Source organism: Phascolarctos cinereus, unplaced genomic scaffold (genome assembly GCF_003287225.1).
Source record: "Phascolarctos cinereus isolate Bilbo 61053 unplaced genomic scaffold, phaCin_HiC Scaffold_7;HRSCAF=346, whole genome shotgun sequence".
In the NCBI taxonomy this organism is placed as follows: Eukaryota; Metazoa; Chordata; class Mammalia; order Diprotodontia; family Phascolarctidae; genus Phascolarctos; species Phascolarctos cinereus.
In genome coordinates, this window is record NW_027556180.1 from 70339885 (window position 1) to 70359321 (window position 19437).

General features: G+C 41.6%; 1 protein-coding gene across 2 annotated transcripts in view; it reads left to right on the forward strand.

The window, feature by feature from the left end:
• Nucleotides 1-3433: 3433 nt before the first annotated feature.
• Nucleotides 3434-19437, forward strand: part of MREG (melanoregulin) — a 64747-nt gene continuing 48743 nt past the window's right edge. Inside the window, exon 1 of one of the 2 annotated variants that reach the window (XM_021002877.2) lies at nt 3434-4333. In XM_021002877.2, the coding sequence (XP_020858536.1) occupies nt 4239-4333 (95 nt within the window). In that variant the 5' untranslated portion in view covers nt 3434-4238. Of the gene's footprint in view, nt 4406-19437 lie in introns of both variants that reach the window. The other variant, XM_021002878.2, reaches the window with a different exon arrangement.

The following is a 19437-nucleotide window of genomic DNA, read 5'->3' on the forward strand; positions in this document are numbered from 1 at the left end:
CCTCTATTCTGAAGACCAGAGGTCCCTGAGTCCTGGAGGATGGAGAATGGAAAAAAAAATCAGATGAGCAGCATCATATAGGACAAAAGACTAGCCAAAGTCAGAAGACCTGGGGTCAAATCCCAGAAGTTTTGTTTTGCAGCTGTGTGATCCTGGGCCAGTCATTTTTGAGAGACAGTATGGGAAATGTCATGGGAATCCTATGGGACCTAAAATCACAAGATCCGATCTGGAATCCTGGTTCTGGCTTGTCTTTCCTTGCTCCTATGTTATTTAGTCACTGCCAAAGTGATTTTCTCAAAAGTCCACCCATCGCCCCCTCACCCCCCATTGGATATACTCCAGTGGCACCCTAGTGCCAAGATTAAATACAAATTCCTCTATTTGCCATTTAAAGCTCTTTGTAATCTGATTTTTTTCTTCCCTTTCCAGTCTTCTCATTTTACTCTCCTTCACACACTTTATAAGCCAACTACTTGCTGTTCCTTACACAACATTCCATCTCTGAGAGTTTCTCTTGCCTGAAATGCTAAGAGATCTCAAATTGCACCTTCTTCCAGAGGCTTTTCTTGGTCTTTTGCCTACTTGTCTGGACAAGTACGCGTGCACGCATGCGTGTGTGTGTAAATATATATGTATATATGCACAACATGCATGCATACACATGTGCACATATGTGTATACACCTATATTACACACATGTACACACATATACTGTGTGTGCACATACACACCGTGTATAAATATATGCATACATATACAACACATATGCATACACACGTGTGCACATATGTGCACACCCATATCATACATGTACTGTGTGTACACACACACACACACACACACACCCCTTAGAGTCAACATGGAGTAGTAGATAGAATGCTAGACTGATGTAAGGAAGACCAGAGTTTGGATCGCGCCTCAGTTACTTATTGGTTGTTTGAACCTAGGTAAGTCATTTAACCTCTGTGAACCTCAGTTTCCTCATCTGTTAAATGGGAATAATAATATCAATCATCTCTTGGAATGCTTTATAAATGCCAGATATTATTATTATATCTCTGACTCCGTATCTGTGATATTAAGGGAAAAAAAGTATTGAGAGGGGAAATAAACCATGCTTAGATGCGACCTATTTTTCAAGTTGAGTTGGAGGTTTTCCCTGTCTTAAGGAATCTGAAATGTCAGCCTGAACTTTTGAAAATGAGGAATTACACTAGTGAGTCACCCGTGACTCTAGTATCAGGTACCCAGTGGACCTTCCTAAGGGTTAGCTTCTGCTGCTGCTGGTGGTGGTGGGTGGGGTTGGTTTCAAGAACACAGAATGGGAACAGCAGAGCAATTTAACTATTTTCAGTCAAAAGGGAACCTTGGTACTCCCCTGACCTGATGTCAGAATAGGGAAGAAGGCATTGGTGAATTCCAAACTCAAGTCCCAGCAGCTCTCTTGTTAACTAACAGGGATCTGATTTACAGAAGATGGAGAAATAGTCCATGTGTTAAGTTTTTGGAAGGAAAAAAAATCATAGAAATACAGAGTGGTCAGAATCATCAGAGTGGACAAATACTGGGAAATGACACCAAGCTAGCTGAGTAGAAATGGGTCTTAAGGTCATAGGATCATTGCTTGTCATCTCAGGGAGGGGACGAAGGAAGGTGATGAAAGGGAGAGGGAGGGAGAGATAGAATTTGGACCTCTAAACTTTAAAAAATGTAAAAAAAGTTTTAATATGTAATTGGGGAAAATATTATTTTTAAAAAAAGATTACAGGATCATGGGATTGAGGGCTGGAATCATCTAATACAACTTCTTCACAGGTGAAGAGACTTGTGCTCTCTGGAAGCTTCCATTGAGGCAAACAATTACAGAAGGGCACCCCAAAAGTGTAAAAGGATGAACAGTAAGTGAAATATTGACATTCTACATAAGCACAAATACTACTGTAAGGAACAGTTTTGGTCTGTTAGTTTTTGTCGCTGACCTTTGATTTGAGAAATTATTAAGAACAAGTTGTGGTATAGTACAGCATGTGTATACATATACATATACATACATACATACATATATACACACACACACAGATGGGACATTGAAAACTATCATGCTTTGCTTAGTGCTATAGTTATAGACTGCACATAACTGTCACAGCAGCATAGAATTTAGAGATGTCCCTTACAGATTGCTTAAATCCCTCATTTTACATCCAAAGAAAGTGAGACTCAAGGAAGTTACACGACTTTTCCAAGAGCTCAGTTATTAAGTAGAATGGCTAGGAGTTAGAGAACCCAGGGATTCTGACTCTTGGTCCAGTGTTCTTTCAAATGATTCCATGCTGGCTATTTCCTTGTGCCAACTAAGTGGTGCAGTGAATAGAGTACTGAGCCTTGGGTCAGGGAGACAGAATTACAAATTCTGTTCTGAGACACTTACTTAGCCAGGTGACCCTGGGCAAGTCACTTAATTTCTCTGTGTCAGTTTCCTCATCTGTAAAATGAAGGATAATAACACCTCCCTCCCTCCCAGGGTTGTTGTTGAGGATCAACTAAGATAATATATGTAAGGTGTCTACAAATGATAGCTGTTAGTATTGTGATATTTCTTGCTGTCTTGAACTGTGATTTAACTTTACAGGAGTATTTATCTTTTCACGAGTTATTATCCCATGTAGATGGGAAGTTTCTTACGGGCAGAAACCAAGCCTTAAGGGATCACAGAATCATAGATTTAGAGGTGGAAGGAACCAAAGAGATCATGTAGTCCAATACCCCTCATTTTATATAGGGGACCCAAACATAAGGAAGACTTGCCTAAAAATGTCATGTACTTAATAAGTGGCCATCTGAATTTTAACCATCTTCCAACTTGAAATTCCATTCTCTTTATACTGTTAGCCTGCCAACTCTTCTATTTCTTTGTACTCTATGCAACATTTGCCACAGTCCTTGGCACCTAGGTGATCCTCAGTAAATCCACAATGGCTCAGAAGGCTCAGGGTGGTACCAAAAGACCTTGTCCTTTCTTTGAAGACCAATTACACTTAATAATTGCAATAACAGGCTTTAAAACTAAATTCTATGTTTCTCTTTCTTGTCCTAATCAACATACCCCTATTTATTAATGGGTTATAATCCTGCTTCTGCTTTCTAAGTTTGGGCAAATCACTCAGTCTCCCGGCTTTAGTTTCTTCACTAGGCCATTGTCCCATGAACTATCTAATATCAGTATAGTATTTGCATTCAGTGGGGGGAGGGCAGAGGGTTTGCAGTCCGGAATCTGAAGACCTGTTTCCACCAGTAATTTTGAGTGTGACCTTGGGCAAATCGGCTCACCCCTCTGGTGCTGAGTTGTCTCCTGCAAAACAAGAGGGCTGGATAAGGATCTCTTCCATACTTTTATCCTATGACCAGGGAATCTCCACCGGCCTTTGCTGCACAAAAATTCTATGACTCTTTAAGACATCTGCCAAAAGAAACTGACATTCAGTCTCCTTTAGGAGGAAAAACAAAACCAAAACAAGGAAGAGGAAGAAGGCAACAGGGGAGGAAGCCAATAAAAAGGTATAAATAGATGTACACGCCACCTCGTCCTCGAATAGCTCCAGGGCTCCTGCCTCAGCCCAGCATGGGGTCCTAAGATCTTACCCCGAGGGCCAGCTGTGCAGAGAGCACCTATAGGCGCAGGGAGAAGGTTAGCTTGGCTTTCACATCTGGCTGGAGTCCCCGCCTTCCTCCTTAGAGGGCAGCAGTGGTGACTTCCCTCGGGCCGGAGACGCTCCCAAGCCTGCACGGGGCATGCGCTCCACTTAGCACGGGGGAATTGAAAAGGAAAAGCAACTAGAAGAAAAACGCCTCCGCGAGCCTCTTAACATCCCGCTTCTGGATTCCTGAGTAGCAAAAAGAGCTGCGGGGAAGGACAAGAGAGAGGAGCCCACCGGCCATGTCTGTGGCACGGCGTTCTAGGCTTCGTGCTGGCTGTCCCAGGTTGGAAGCTGCCCCGGCCAAGGCGCTGGTGACCGTGACCGCAGCGTGATGCACCCGGCGACCGGCCCGGCGATGCCTTAGCGCTGACTCGACTGGCAGTCCGGCCGGTTTCTCTGCTCTAAGATCTGGACATCCAGCTGCTTTTCGGGACCTCGGCTCGCGGCGGACAGGGACAGACAGAGAGACGGGGACGGGACCGGTTAGGCTCCTTTCCACCCTGTGCTGCTGAGTCTCCAGGAGGTCCTGGACAGCTCTCCATGGGGCTGCGGGCCTGGCTGAGGACGCTTTGCTGCTGCTGCCCGTGCAAATGCCTGGGAGACCCGGACCTGCCTGAGAAGGAGCCCCTGCTCAGGTAAGGGTGATGCCAGGGAGCCAGCCGGCAGCCGGTGCTCTCCAGGATGCCAGGCTGGCGTCGGCTACGAAGGTAGGACCTGGGAGACCGCTGGTCTAGAGTTGCTTGCCTCTGATACTGTTGCTACTGGTATACGCAGCTTTTTATTCCTTGCGTGTGTCTGGCTCTGTGTGTGTGTGTGTGTGTGTGTGTGTGTGTGTGTGTGACTCTGTGTGACTCTGTCTACCCGTCCTTCTGACTACACTAAGTAAGATCCTCTTGAGCTTAGCTCTGGATTTATACCGGGTTCACTGCCATCCGCAGCACTTTCTTGGCTGTGCAGTTATGGCCTGAGAACACGGAGAGAGGCTTTTGAAGACACAAGTGATGGCATATGCTTTTGAGAGGGGAGGGGTATCCGTGTGTGTTTGTAGACCTTTGAGCAGAATGCCCCAGTTTAGAAGAGAGGGCACTGTGAAGTTATCTTGACCGTTCTGGAACGAGCAACTACGAGTGATGGGTTTCTCCCTTGGAAAAGAACTGGGTATTGTGTTTCTGTCGTCTGCTTAGGAGACAACAAGGAAGGTTCAATGTAGTTACTACAGGAAAGCAATTCACTGATTTTTAGGGGTTGGGGGAGGGATGCTTTCTTTGTTAAGGACAGTTCTGGCTCTGGAGAAGCCAAGAAAAGCCAAGAAAATTGCTGGGAGGGAAGCATCTTAATTGTTCAGATTAGGGTCAGCCTAAAAATAATGGGACCAGAATTGGAGGGACAGAGTAACTGACTTGAACTTGAAGACCTGGGTTTGAGTCCTGCCTCAGATACTTATTACTTGTGTTACCCTAGGCTGATTAACTTCTCTGGGCCTCAGCTAATAATAGCTAATATCTTAGATTTATATAGAACTCACCGTATGCCAGGCACTGTGCTTTACAAAGATTATCTTTACAAATATCTCACAACAACCTATCTGGGGAGGTAGGTACTATTAATAATAACACTAATAATAAGTAACATATAGTGCATATTATGTGCCACAGACTATACTAAGGGCTTTACAGATTGTAAATTTATATTGTGACTTTGTGTATTGTGATTTTCACAGTCTTCAGAGGAAGATGTTATTATTCATAATAATGATATCCAGTATTATATAACACAACTTTGGGAGGTGGGAGCTATTATCCCCATATTACAGATGAAGAAACTGAGGCAAACAGAGGTTAAGCAACTTGTGTAGGGTTACATGGTTAGTCAGTGTCTTTGGCCAGCTTTGAACTCAGGTCTTCCTGACTGCCGGCCCAGTGATCTGTCTGCTGTTTCACCTGCCACCCCTCCACCTGTTTCCTCATCTGTAAAATGGGAAGGTTGGATGTTTTTAAGGTCCTTTTCAGGTCTAATTGTATGATCCTAGGCGTACACTATTTTTGGGGTTCCATTTTTTCTTTTAGGCAATTGGGGTTAAGTGACTTGCCTAGGGTCATTTCAAGTGTTTGGTCTGAGGCCGGATTGAATTGAGGTCCTCCTGACTTCAGGGTCAGTGCTCTACCCACTTCGCCACCTAGCTGCCCCAAGGGTTCCCATTTTTTAGGGGGGCAAATGAGACACTCGGGTTCAAATCCTTCTTCAGACAATTACTAGCTGTGTGACCTTGGACAAGTTACTCAGTTCTCCCTAGGCCTCAGCTCTTCATCTGTAAAATGATTCCTGTGATCCTGTGATTTCTTTGGTGTAGGAGACTTCTCCACTGCAGACTTTTTTTTTTGACAATTTCTAAACTTAGCTACCTGGGCCATTGAGGAGTTGTGTGTGACTTGCCCATGTCACTCAACAAATTGACACAAACAGGACTTAAATCCAATCAATCAATAAGTATTACCAAGGAGTACTTAAATCCAATTAATCACAAATATTATCAAGCAGGGCTTAAACCAGTCAATCAGCATTTATTAGGCACTCTTAAACTCTGAGGAAACAAAGGAGATAAAAGGCAGTCCCTGCCCTCAAGGAACTTAACGTCTAATGGGAGAGAAAACAAGCAGGCAACTATAAATAAAACAAGCTATATATAGGAAATAATTAATCATGGGAAGTCATTAGAACTAAGAAGGCTTCCTGTGGAAGGTAGGGTTTTGGTTGGGACATCAGGGAAGCCAGGAAGATCAGTAGTCAAGAGAAGAGGGAGATCATTCCAGACATGGGATATAGCCAGAGAAAATGACCTAAGTACAGAGATCGAGGGTCTCATTTGTGGAACAACTAGGATGTTAGTGTGTCGGAATTGGATTAGAGAGTATGTCTTGTGGGGAGTAAGGCATAAGAAGAATGGAGAGGTAGGTTATGAAGGGCTTTGAAGGCCAAACAGAAAATTTTGTATTGATCTTGGAGACAAAAGGGAACCACTGTAGTTGATTGAGGAGGGGACTGATATGATCAGAGCTGGCTTTAGGAAAATCACTTTAGAGGCTGAATGGAGGATGGATTGGAGTGGGGAGGGACTTGAGGCAGGCAGAGCCAATCAAACGTTATTTCAATCTAGGCATAAGGTGATGAGGATCTGCACTAGGGTGGTGGCAGTATCAGGAGAGAGGGGGGCGGGCATTAAGGAGATGATGCAAAGGTGAAATCGACAAGTCTTGGCTACAGCTTGATGATGGGGGAGGAGGTGGTGAGAGAGAATGAGGAGTCCTGAATGACTCCTAGGTTGTGAGCCTAAGGGACTGGGAGGATGGTATTGCCCTCTCGAGTAATAGGAAAGGTAGAAGAGAGGGGACAGTTTAGTGGGAAAGATAATGATTTGTTTTAGACATGTTGAGTTTAAGATGTCTACTGGACATCCTTATTCACCCATTATGCCAGGCTGGATCTCACTTTGCCCCAACCTTATGATTTTTTGTGCACTCTTTTAGTTTGAAAAGATATAAGTGCCATTAGAGTTAGAGGATCTTTGTTCAAATCCTAACTCTGCCTCTTACTGTCTGTGTGAAGTTGCTTTTATCTCTCTAAACCCAAGTCCCACAGAGTGTGTGGGTTGGTTCCCTTCAATAAGCAGTGGGTTATAGTCGATCTCACTAGATGATTCCAATATATTATCACACTGTGTGAACCCTGGGCAAGTCTCTGGTCCTCAGTTTCTTTATAAGCAAAATGAGAGTTGGATTATATGACCTTGAAGGTCCCTTTTATCCCTCAGTCTCTCTGTGTGTGGACTGCCTTTGGGTTAAGGATCCAGAAGTATAAATTATTATTTCATGCCACAAACATACTCCAATGTTTCATGAGAATATCCCTCTTTCGGGAAATTTCAGAAATAGTACATTTAAAGTAAGACAGAATTTTGGTGGCATTCTGTAGTTTAAAACCAGTCAACCTCACATAGCATTAGTAGCCTCATAAAAAGGAGCATCTTTGAAACAAAGAAAACTAAACCCCACCACTGCTTTCCAAAAATATGAATTTTATTTGTGAGCTGGCTCACCTTCCAAGGTTCAGTATTTCCTGTCACATCAAGTCTAAACACTTCTACCCAGTTTTCAAGGCTTTGTGTAATCTAACCCCAGACTACCTAGCCAATCCAATTCTCTGGTGTCCCCACTCTTCTAGCAACTCTTTGTTCTGATCAGTTCATTCTTTCCTTGGACTTTCCTTCACGATGTTTGCTGTACTGGGAATTCCCTCTTTTCATCATTGTATGTCTAAATCCTACCTATCCTTCAAAGTAAAGCTCATCAATCCTACTTCCTTTCTAAAACCTTCCCTGCCTACTCCCATGCTCCTCTTCAAAATTTCTGTATAATGTGTATAATTTCTATTCTATGGTTATATACAAACATGCATACCATATAGATAATGAGTCACATTTAAATTAGGTTTTCAAATTGCTTTCCTCAAACCAACTTCATGATCTAGGGAATATAAACATTGTCATCCCCATTTTATACATGAGGAAACTGAAGCACAGAGAGGTTGTGACTTAGCATGTAAATCTAGATTTAAATTGAGAAGGGATTCTATATGCCATCTAATCAAATCCCCTCATTTTACAGAGAAGGAACTGAAGCCTTGAAGGTTTTTGTGACTTGTCTAAGGTCACATGATAGCAGTGACTGGCAGGACAGCCGCTATGGTTCCTCTTGTGTCAATGAGCAATTATTAAGCACCTGCTGTGTGCTAGGCATCATGATAAGGGCTGGGGATACAAAGGAAGGCAAAAGACAAGTCTCTGCTCTGCAGGAGCTCACAGCGTGAAGAGGAAGATAACATATAACAATTATGTATGAATGAGATATATACAGGATAAATTGGAGATAATCAATGGGGGAAAGCGTAGACATTTAAGGAATCTCTTGTGGCTTTTTGTAGAAGGTGAGGTTTTTGCAGGGACTTGAAGGAAGCCAGGGAAGCCAGGGGTTGGAGATGAAGAGGGAGAGAATACAGGCCAGTTAAAATATTCAGGTGGGAGATGTGTCTTGTATGGGACTCCAGATTCACTATTTTAGTCTTGCCTCCATAAGGAGATTGTAAGTTCTTTTATTGTTTTTTTTTTCTTTTGGCTAGGCAATGGGGTTAAGTGACTTGGCTAGGGTCACACAGCTAGTGTGTGTTATGTGTCTGAGGTCAGATTTGAACTCAGGTCCTCCTGAATCCAGGGCCGGTGCTCTATCTACTGCACCATCTAGCTGCCCCGAGATTGTAAATTCTTTTAGAGGGCAGGGGAAAAAGAAAAAATTTAGGTGCTAACTGGCATAGTGGATAGAGCCCTGGGTCTAGAGTCTGAGTTCAAATCCAACCTCAGACACTGTACAAGTTGCTTAATCTCTGCCTTCATTTCCTTAACTGTAAAAACAAAAATAGGACCTACCTCCATGGGTTGTTGAGAGGATCAAGTAAGATAATATTTATAAAGCACATAGCATAGTGCCTAGACCATAGCAGGTACTTAATAAATACTTGTTTCCTTCCCTAAAAATCTGGGTAGTTTGATAAAATCCAAGTTTTCTTAGACTTGATACAATATAAAAACTACTTTTGAACCATGGTTATTTTATTTTTTTTTAAATTAATTTATTTTGATTTATCAACAATCACTTCCATAAGCTTTTGAGTTCTAAATTTTTCTCCCCTTCCCTCACCAAGACGGCATGCAATCTGATCTAGGCTATACATATACATTCCTATTAAACATATTTTCACATTAGTGAGGTTGTAAGTAAGAATTAGAACCAACAGGAGGAACCACCAGGAAGAGGAAACAAAACACGACAGAAGAAAAAAAATAGCAAATAGTATGCTTCGATCTGCATTCAAACTCCATAATTCATTCTTTGGATGTGGATAGCATTTTCCATCATGAGATCTTTGGAGATGTCTTAGATTCTTGTATTGCTGAGAAGGTTAAGTCTATCAATATTAGTACCTAACTGATTAAACTGATCAAACAATGCTCGCCCCCCTCCCTTCTTTCCCTCTGCTGTAATAGGAGTTTGTGTCTTTTCCTGTAATGTAATTTACCCTAGTCTGTCTCCTCCTTTCTCAGTACATTTTCTTAGATCAGGTTAATCCACTTATTTGGATCTATTTAACCCACTTAATTAGATTTTTTTTATCATTACATCAAAGTCAACTTATACCCACTCCCTTTGAGTATACCCCTTTAACATGGTGTTCTCAAGGGTTACAAGTGTCATCTTCCCTTGTAGGGATGTAAACAGTTTCCCCTTATTAATAACATGTTGTTTCTGTACTGTTTACCTTTTTATGTCTCTCTTGAGTCTTGTATTTGAAGATCAAGTTTTCTGTTGAGCTCTTGTCTTTTTATCAAAAAGGTTTGGAAGTCCCCTACTTTGTTGAAGATCCATCTCCTCCCCTGAAAGATCATGCTCATTTTTTCTGGGCAAACCATGGATATTGTGAACATTGTATCTAGGAACAATCTTGGTTTGCCTCTATAGTCTCTTTTGAACCCAGGACTGGCCTGTCTAGAAACAGACCCCCAAATCTAAGGGTTTGACCTATAATTCAATTAAGAACATAAGACTCCCTTAGCAAATCCTTCTGAGCTTGTGGCTTACCAAGGTGATGGGTAACTGGCTATGTAATGCTAGACTGATGTCAATTGGGTATGACATCCCAGTTCTGGGACAGGACAGGCTTGGATGCCTGGCCAGGGTTGATAATGCTGGTAGGATGTCTTTGAGATGGTTATATGCTCTTTATCAACCTAAATAAACTGTTGGAATGAAATTCCTTTTGGAATACCAATGCTCTGGACTCATGTGCCATGAGCCATGGGTTGTTCTTTGGAGGAGAACCTCACATTTTTCTCTGCTCCACAGTTAGCTTAAGCTATGCTATTGTTTTCTCTAATGTCATCTCAGGTTTTAATTCATAAACATTACATTTGTTCTTCCCCCCCCACCCTTTTTATTTTTTAGCCCATGAACAACTTTCTACTTTATCCAATGGTTTGTAGACTTGAGTTTCCCTAACACCCAGATTTATGTGTGGTATTTCTACAGGTTCCTTGGGAAAGTGTGTTGTCCACAGAGAGACAGTGTCATTTTGTGGAAAATGGGTCGATGCAGAGGTGGAAGACCTGAACTTGAATAATAACTGACAATTGCTAGCTGTGTGACCCTGGGCAAATCACTTAAGCTTAATCTGAGCCTTGGTTTCCTTATCTACAAAATGGGAATGAGATACCATGGAAGGCTCCCTAAGACTTGGAGTCAGACTATCTTGAGTTTGAATCCTGGCTCTGTCACCATACACAATCCTGGGCAAATCTTTCACCTCTAAGGGCTTCAGGATTGATCTCTTTTAGCTGAAAAATAGAGTTGGGCTGAATGGCCTTTCAGATCTCTTCCAACCCTAACTAAATCTATGAACCAGTGATCCTGTCTCCCAAGTCTTAAATGACTCGCTTATGATCGAACAGCTAATAAATGTCAGAAAAAGCATTGGAACCCGGTTTTCTCTTGACTCCAAATCTGGTGTCTCTGTGGTGAGGTATAAAGAGAAGAGGAATGCTCATCGGTTACTGACCCTGACACTTAGTAATTATCTGACCACATTGGAATCACAGCATCACAGATTTAGAGCTGGAAGGGACTTCAGAGGCTTAGACATCTCGTTTTATGGATGAGGAGACTAAGAGGCAGACTGATTAAGTGACTTGCCCAAAATTACACTAGTGATAAATAGAGCAGAGTTAGAATTTGAACTCAGGAGCTCTTTTCCCTAGACTGTAAGCTTCAGAGGAGACATTTGGACCTAGGTCCTCTGAAGTCTCCTTATGTGCCATTAAGGACTCTTTTCTATATACCACACCAACACAACAGTCCATCACTCAGATGAGAGGCCCGCTAACTCCTGGAGGCTATTCTGTAGTCGCCTGTAACCAAGAGAGCCATGTGACTTCCCTTGGCTGCCCTGAAGAGTCAAGCAGAACACAATATTCTGGTGCTGAAATTGGACACCTTAGAGAGGGAGCCCTGGGGTACGGTTGAATGAGGGGTAAGAGCTGTAGCTTCCCTTGCACTGAAGGAAAGTGGGGTCACAGTGCTATTGTAAATGTTTTCAGAGGAATATCATTCCTTTCTAACTTAATGCTGCCACCAGATGAACTGACAGAAGCTGCTGAAAACGAGTGGCAGTTATGAGGATGGTTCATCTGAAGGTATCACTTAACTGTTTTGCCAAATGCTTTGCTATATCTGTCCTTCCAAAACTTTGGGGGGGGGGGAATAACAATAAAAATAATTACAATAACTACTGACATTTATATATCACTTTAAGGTTTGCAAAACACAGTATCTCATTTGAGGCTCACAACAAACCCAGGAGGCAGGCACTGAAGGCATAAGCTAGCCTCTTTCATAGGTGAAGAAACTTTAAGATGTGGAGAAATAACCTCCCTAAGGTTTCACGGCTAATGTCAGAATCAGGATTTGAACCTTCTAAGCCAAGTACTGCTCTAGAATGGGCATCTAATTCACAATTCTTAAATAAGCTCCTTAAATGGACTATGTTCCCTTTCAAGTTTTCCATGTCTTCATCTTGCATGGCTTGCTTTTTTCTTGTCTCCAAGTCCATCTGCAGTTCCCATATATATTATTAGTATGAGTGGCTGTGGCTCTGAATGGAGAATAGATATTTGTTCACTTAAATTATTTTAATTTTGTTTCATCACCTTTGTTTTCATTTTTTATTTGTTTTTACATCACCTTCATTTCCCAATATGTCCCTTCTTCCCCCTTCCCCTTACTACAAGAGAGCCATCCTTTGTAAAAAAAAGAATTAAAAAGAGAGGCAAAAAACAGGTTAATAAAAATAATCAACACGTCAACTAAGTCTTTCATTTCAAATATATATGTGTGTGTGTGTGTGTGTGTGTGTGTGTGTGTGTGTGTGTGTGTGTATACCCACATATGTATAATACACACACATATACACATGCCTCTGCAAAGAAGGGAGGTAGATGAAAATCTATTTCTGCTTTAGGACCTAGCTTGGCAATAACTTTGTAGTATTCAGTTTGTTATTGTTGTTTTCCAATGACATTGCTGAAGTCTTTGTATCTTGTTTTCCTGGTTCTGTTTGCTTCACTTATGCATAAGTTCACTGAAGTCTTCCCAGGTATTCTTGTCATAGTTTCTTAAAACACATTGCTACCCTTTAACATTAGTATTAATGTTCATATACCATGATTTGTTCAGCCTATCCTTGTTTCTAGTTTTTGGCTACAAAAGAGAGTGGCATGCTTCATTTTCAATACATTACCTAGAAACTATGGTGGTAACCCATCAGAAAAACAATGTAGCCTCAGCTTGCTATGGATGACTGGGCTCCATGTCTAGACAACTGTTTCAGTGAAGAGCATATCACAACTGGGGAGTGTGTAGGTAGCCCAACTGGCTTGCCCTGTCACCATGTTTCCAGGAAATCACCCTGTTTCCAGTAGTTTTATTTGGTGATTCAGGGGTGGGATAATAATAGCTGACATTTATATAACACAGATAATAGGTGCTTACATTCCATCCAGCACTTTGGGCACATGTGATCTCATTTAATTTTCACAACAACCCTATGCAACATTGTTATCTTCATTCTACACCTGAGAAAGCTGTGGTTCAGATGGGGGTTAAGTGACTTGACCTAGGGTCACATGGGTGATTGGCCCAGCCAGGATTCAAACTCTTTATTTCAAAACTAGTTCTCTCTTTAGTAGGCCATACCAAGGATACTGAGGAAAGCAACAGGGGTTCTTAACCTAGGGTCCTCTACCTTTTTTTTCCAATTGATTTTTAATTTTTAATTGATAATAATATTTCAATATAATTGATTTCCTTTGTAATTCTAAGTATTTTCTGCATTTAAAAATATTTTTATGAGAAAGGTCCATAAACTTCACTGGGTAGCCAAAGGTGTCTACAACACACAAAAAAGGGTTAAGAACTTCTGTGGGTCCTCCAGCATTGAGTAAGGCATTTACATTTACTATGTCTGTGACTCACTTTCCCCATCTGTAAAGCACAGATCCTTAAGTCTTTGGTGGTTCAGTTCCTGGGGAGAAGCCAATACCCAGCTTGTAATCTTATACTCTCTTGCCTCTCCAATCTTCAGTCCTCCTCTACCCAACCTGGAAGGGCCTTATGCTTTATTTGAAAGCCATTGCTACATCCCAGCATGCTGCTGCCTGGGCATCTGGCTGAAGGAGCTCACGTGGCCTACTGAGTCACTCAGGCATGTGCTCTTCATACACCCAAGCAAATACATTCTTGGCAAATTGTCTGCCTCCTTCTCACTGCCTCTATTTCACCACTAAACTTGAAGACAGTGAAAGCATACCTTGAGACAAATAGATTATATTTCAGCTTGGTCTATGTGAGAAAATACCTCCAAAAACAAGAGCTGGTCTAATAACTAAAAAAAAAAATCCTCAGCACCAGCAGAAAGTAAATCTTGTGACTATGTAGCCTTCAGCCTAAACAATGCATTCCTTAAATTTTCGTTTTTAAAATGTTCCATAGTTGGGAATTTCAGAGTTTGACACATGCTTGATTTTAGCATTTTTCCCCCCAAAGGGTAAAATACCTTACAAGATTAACAAGAATATCGGGTGCCTACTATACATCTAGAACTATCCTTGGTGATGTGGGAGATACAGTAGAAGTGTAATACTAACTTCTGCCTTCCAAGGAGCTTTCTCTGTAATGGGCGGGGGGGGGACAGTTTATATGCACTTAATAGATGCCTGTTTCTTCCCTTTCAACTCCTAAATTCTTCATAATTGGATAATTCAAGTTATCAAGTTTGGATCAATTTCAGTGAGGTGGCACCTTGGACCTGGAATCGGGAAGAGCTAAGTTCAAATCTACCCGCAGATACTTACTAGCTGTGTGACCCTGGACAAATCACTTAACCTGGTTTGCCTCAGTTTCCTCATCTGTGAAATGAACTCAAGAAGGAAATGGCAAACCTCTCTGGTATCTTTCCCAAGAAAACCACAAATGGGTTCATGAAGAGTTGAACACAACTGAATAGACAGTGAATTAAATTAAATTCAACAAATATTTGTTTAGCACATTGTGGGCAAAACCCAAGGGAAATATTATAAGATTGTCTTTCATCATAGCAGAGTAGATGTAGAATTGAGAAGACTCTGAGAGGTCATCTCATCCAGCCCTGTCTTTTTACTAAGGCTCAGGGAAGTTAAGTGGTCACATTTAATGCAAGGCCAAGATTATAGTAGGTGGCCCAGATGTGATATGAACCTAGGTCTTCTGTCTCATATTCCAATACTTTCTCCTCTGTACTGTGCTACATTTTCAAATACCTTTTAAAATATAGGGAAACCAGAAATTTGCACTATTTGTTGGATTTTGATATAGGTATATTTGTTTCTAACCATATTAGAATGTGGCATGTGACATCAACAAATCATATGGAGGCCTATTTAATTTTTAAAGCTGTAGATTTGTCTATACCATGTGGAATCAGTAAAACTCCCCCTCCTACCCCCTAGTTTTGCTTTGAGTTCAAATTGATAAGTGACTGTTATCTTCCCCATTACAATGCAAGTTCTAAGATTCATTGTATTTGTAGCATGTTGCCTGGTATACCATAGGAGCTTAATAAGTGCTTAATGATTGATTTCTTTTAAAACCCCATTCTAAGTAACATAGTAGAATCAATTAAGTAACCAGCCAGAGCTCTACCCATGAAATGATCGAGAACTTGTGTGTGGTAGTCACAGATTGGGACTCATTAGATAGTGTTTCTGAAATATTTATTAGCACCAGATGCTTGCTGGTGGCTACTAGGAAAGCAGTTTATTTTTTCTCATTTTTTTTCCTGCATTTTGTATTTTTCCCACATCCTTATTTTTGGCGTCTTGTATTACATTAATATAGTCTAGATGGCATAGCTAGATGGCACAATGGATGGAGTGCCAGGTGTGGAGTCAGGAATATTCATCTTTCTGAGTTTAAATCCAGCCTTAGACACTTACTAGTTATGTGACTTCCCAAAAAACTTAACCGTATTTGCCTCAGTTTCCTCATCTGTGAAATGAGCTGAAGAAGAAAATGGCAAAGCACTCTAGTATTATTGACAAGAAAATCCCAAAATGAGGTCATGAAGAGTTAGATACACCTGACAACTCACCAACAACATTACATTGATACAGTATGTAAATAGGGCTACCAAGGTAGACCCTCCCTGCCTTTGGAGGATGACCAAAATAATACAACTAGTAAATGAAAGAGCTGGGATTAGAACCCAAGCCTCCTATGTCCTAGCCTCAGTTGCTTTCCTTTTTTTTGGGTGAGGCAGTCAGGGTTAAGTGACTTGCCCAGGGTCATACAGCTAGTCACTGTTATGTATCTGAGACAGGATTTGAACTCAGGTCCTCCTGACTCCAAGGCTGGAGCTCCATCCACTGGACCACCTAACCGCCCCCATCATTTGCTTTCCAATGTTTCTTCAGTGACCAGGATTTAGAGTGGGAAGTTATATTAAGGGTAGTGTAGTCCAGTCCCCTAATTTTTAAAGAAAAGGAAACTAAGGCCCAGTAAAATCTCATGCCCAAGGTTACTCTGCTATTTGCAGAACTTGTTTTCATCATGTTTGGTGTTGGGCTGCCTGGCACAGTAACGCATGAGGCACAGGCCAGGCCAGGCCTGAAGATTGTGGTAGAAAGCAGGCAATGAAGGGGCTGAGCATGGGATTCCTGAAGGTTCAGGCAGGAAACCAGAGTCCCAGGAGATCAGCCAAGGCAAAGGAGGAGGTAGGAGTGAATTGGTCAGCAGAAGCTGCCCTGGCAAACTAGGTTGTCACCTCTGATCCCTATATAGCCTCTTGGCTTTGTGCACCTTGTGCTCTCCTAGTGGACCTGGGCCACACTGAGGATCCCAGGGTCGTTCTGAGAACCACTGAGATCTCAGGGTTAGAAGCCAAAGAGTCCAATCTGTACCTGAGAGTTTAAGTGGTTTACCCCAGGTCACGTAGTGAGGTGGTTTATGAATCCAGACTTTGACTGTAGACTCCCTCATTCAGTCTCTTTGTATTGTACCGCACTATTTCTGGCTGACATGGAGAGCAGCAAGGCTAGCTTTAACCCTTTCATTCCTAGGATTACTACTTATCCTACCATTTTTTTTTAGTCTCTTCCCCCTGTATCCATAACCTGCTGCTCCTGCCCAGATTCCAAGAGCATGAACTTTCTTGTCTGTGCACAGGAGAATTGGGTGAATGGCAGCAGCAGGCAGATGAGCAGTGAAGACAGCAAAATGTGGATAATGGAGTCAGAGGGGGGGCCAGGAGTCAGCCACAGTGGAGACCAACAAGGAATAGGGAGCCAGAAAGTTGCTGCATAAGATGGATTCCATCACAGTAATGGCCTGAGTCCCGTGCAAGTAGCCTGATGCTAGAGAATCAAAGGGAATTTGAAGGGGACTTAACAAAAGCCAGTAAGATAAGAGCACACATATTACCAGATTAGTGAAATTTGATCACTTACGGTTTGTATTCCGTGTGACCTAGGACAAGTCACTTAACCTCTCTGGGTCTCAGTTTCCTTATTTGTAAGATGAGAGGGTTGGATTTGACCTCTAAAGGCTCTTCCAACTCTTAATCTATGGTCCTATGAAGTAGATAGTAGTAGTAAGGTCACTGTGCAAAGCTCTAGGGGATACAAATATAAGAAAGCAAGATGGTTCCTGACTATTGTAATGGGGGAAGACAACACAGAAAGAGGGGAATTGGAAGTAGACTTTTGGACTTTTCCATGGTTACTTTGTGGGGGGAGGAGCAGGGATCAGCCCCAGAGGAATTGACCTACGGTCTGGGGTGTAGGAAGAGGCAGTTGGTGATACCTAGCTAAAAATATGCTTGCCAATCACTGTTCATGCACAAGTAGCCCTTAACTTTCCCACCTTCTTGCCTTTGCCCTTGCTGTTACCTTTGCCTATACCGGGGGCTCTTTCTCTACCTCTCTGCCTTTTGAAATCTTGCTCATCCTTTAAAGATCCAACACAAAAACTGTTTCCGCATCCAGCCTTTTCTTATTTTTCTCCTTTCCCCAAAAGCCAGATGCAATCTCTCTGAAACTTGAATAGTAGGTTTTTTCCCCACCTCTCCCTGGAGACTTATCATATTCTACCTTGTTCTCTAGTTACTTAAGTACTTGTCTTATCAGCTTTCTCTTCTCTCTCTCCATGCCCCCATCCCAAACTATATTATAAATTCCAGGAGGAAACTCTGTCTCAATAACACTCAGAGAGAATGTGTCTTCTTGTATCCTTGGCTGTGAGCTGCAAAGTGCCCACAAAAATGTGTTGAATAACTTTATAGCTTTTTGGTAAGCAAATCTGGTAATGCCATAACTAGGTTCTAAGGAAAGCCATTATATTTAGATTACCAGTAAAGACACAGGTAACTAACATCCAGATTCCTGTTGTAAGGAAGATGTTTCTACTCTCTTTTACTTGGAAATTTATTCTCTCTCTATTGGGACAAAGAATGGGAGTTTATGCTGTCTATGTAGAAACGAGGATTCCCTACAGGGATACAGGGTGGTTTAGTGGTAGGAGATCTCAACTAGTAGTCACAAGACCTGGGTTCTGGTGCTAATCATTTACTAGCTGGGTACAAATTACTTAACCTTTCTGAACCCCATTTTAATCACCTGTAAATATGAGGATAATACTTCTGGGAGGGAGGGACTGAGATAGATCATGCATGTGTGAGGTAAATTATTGATGAATGGAATCAGTGTTATATAGCCGGTAGCTAGTATTTGTATACCAGATGCAGTGTTAAGTGCTTCATAAATATCATCTCATTTGATCCTCCCAACAACTCTAGAAGATAGGTGCTATTATTATCTCCATTGTATAGTTGAGGAAACTGAGGCAAACAGACATTAATAACTTGTGCAAGGTCATACAGCTAGTAAGTGTCCAAGGTTAAATTTGAACTCAGACCTTCCTGACTTTATGCCTACTGCTCTATCCCCAGTACCTCCTAGCATTATGTATAATGACAAAAGAAGCTGGGAATCTTTTATGGGACTATGAGCTAATCACTTAACCTCAACTTCCTCATCTATAAAATGGGGTTACTAATGCCTGTAGAGTCTATCTCCCAGGGTTATTTTATGAGGTTCAAATAAAATACAGGTTGTCCCAAAAGTTTTTGGTGTATTAAGGCTTAAAACTTCACCAAGACTTTTGGGACACTCTGTATTTAGAAATCACTTTTCAAATATTAAAGTGCTATATAAATTACAACTTTTCCTATCATAGCTGTTCAATAAAGGGTTACATTTATAATTTAAAAAGAGAAAGTGAGTGAAAAGTTCAAAGACTTGGTCTGCAGCTCAGAGTAAGGCACATGATAGGACATGTAGGACATGGACCATGAATGTGGTATAAACACCATCTGCTCAGAGTTTATATCAATTGAAGACAAAATAGCCAGGAGGAAATTCTCTGAACTGATACACTGTTAGTAATATCATACCCAATCATTTTCATGCTCTACAGCCTCTGTTAATGTGACTTGAGGCCCCCATTCCTAAGTATTGGTCCTATCATGGTGCTTTCTTTAGGCAAGTGGTTCT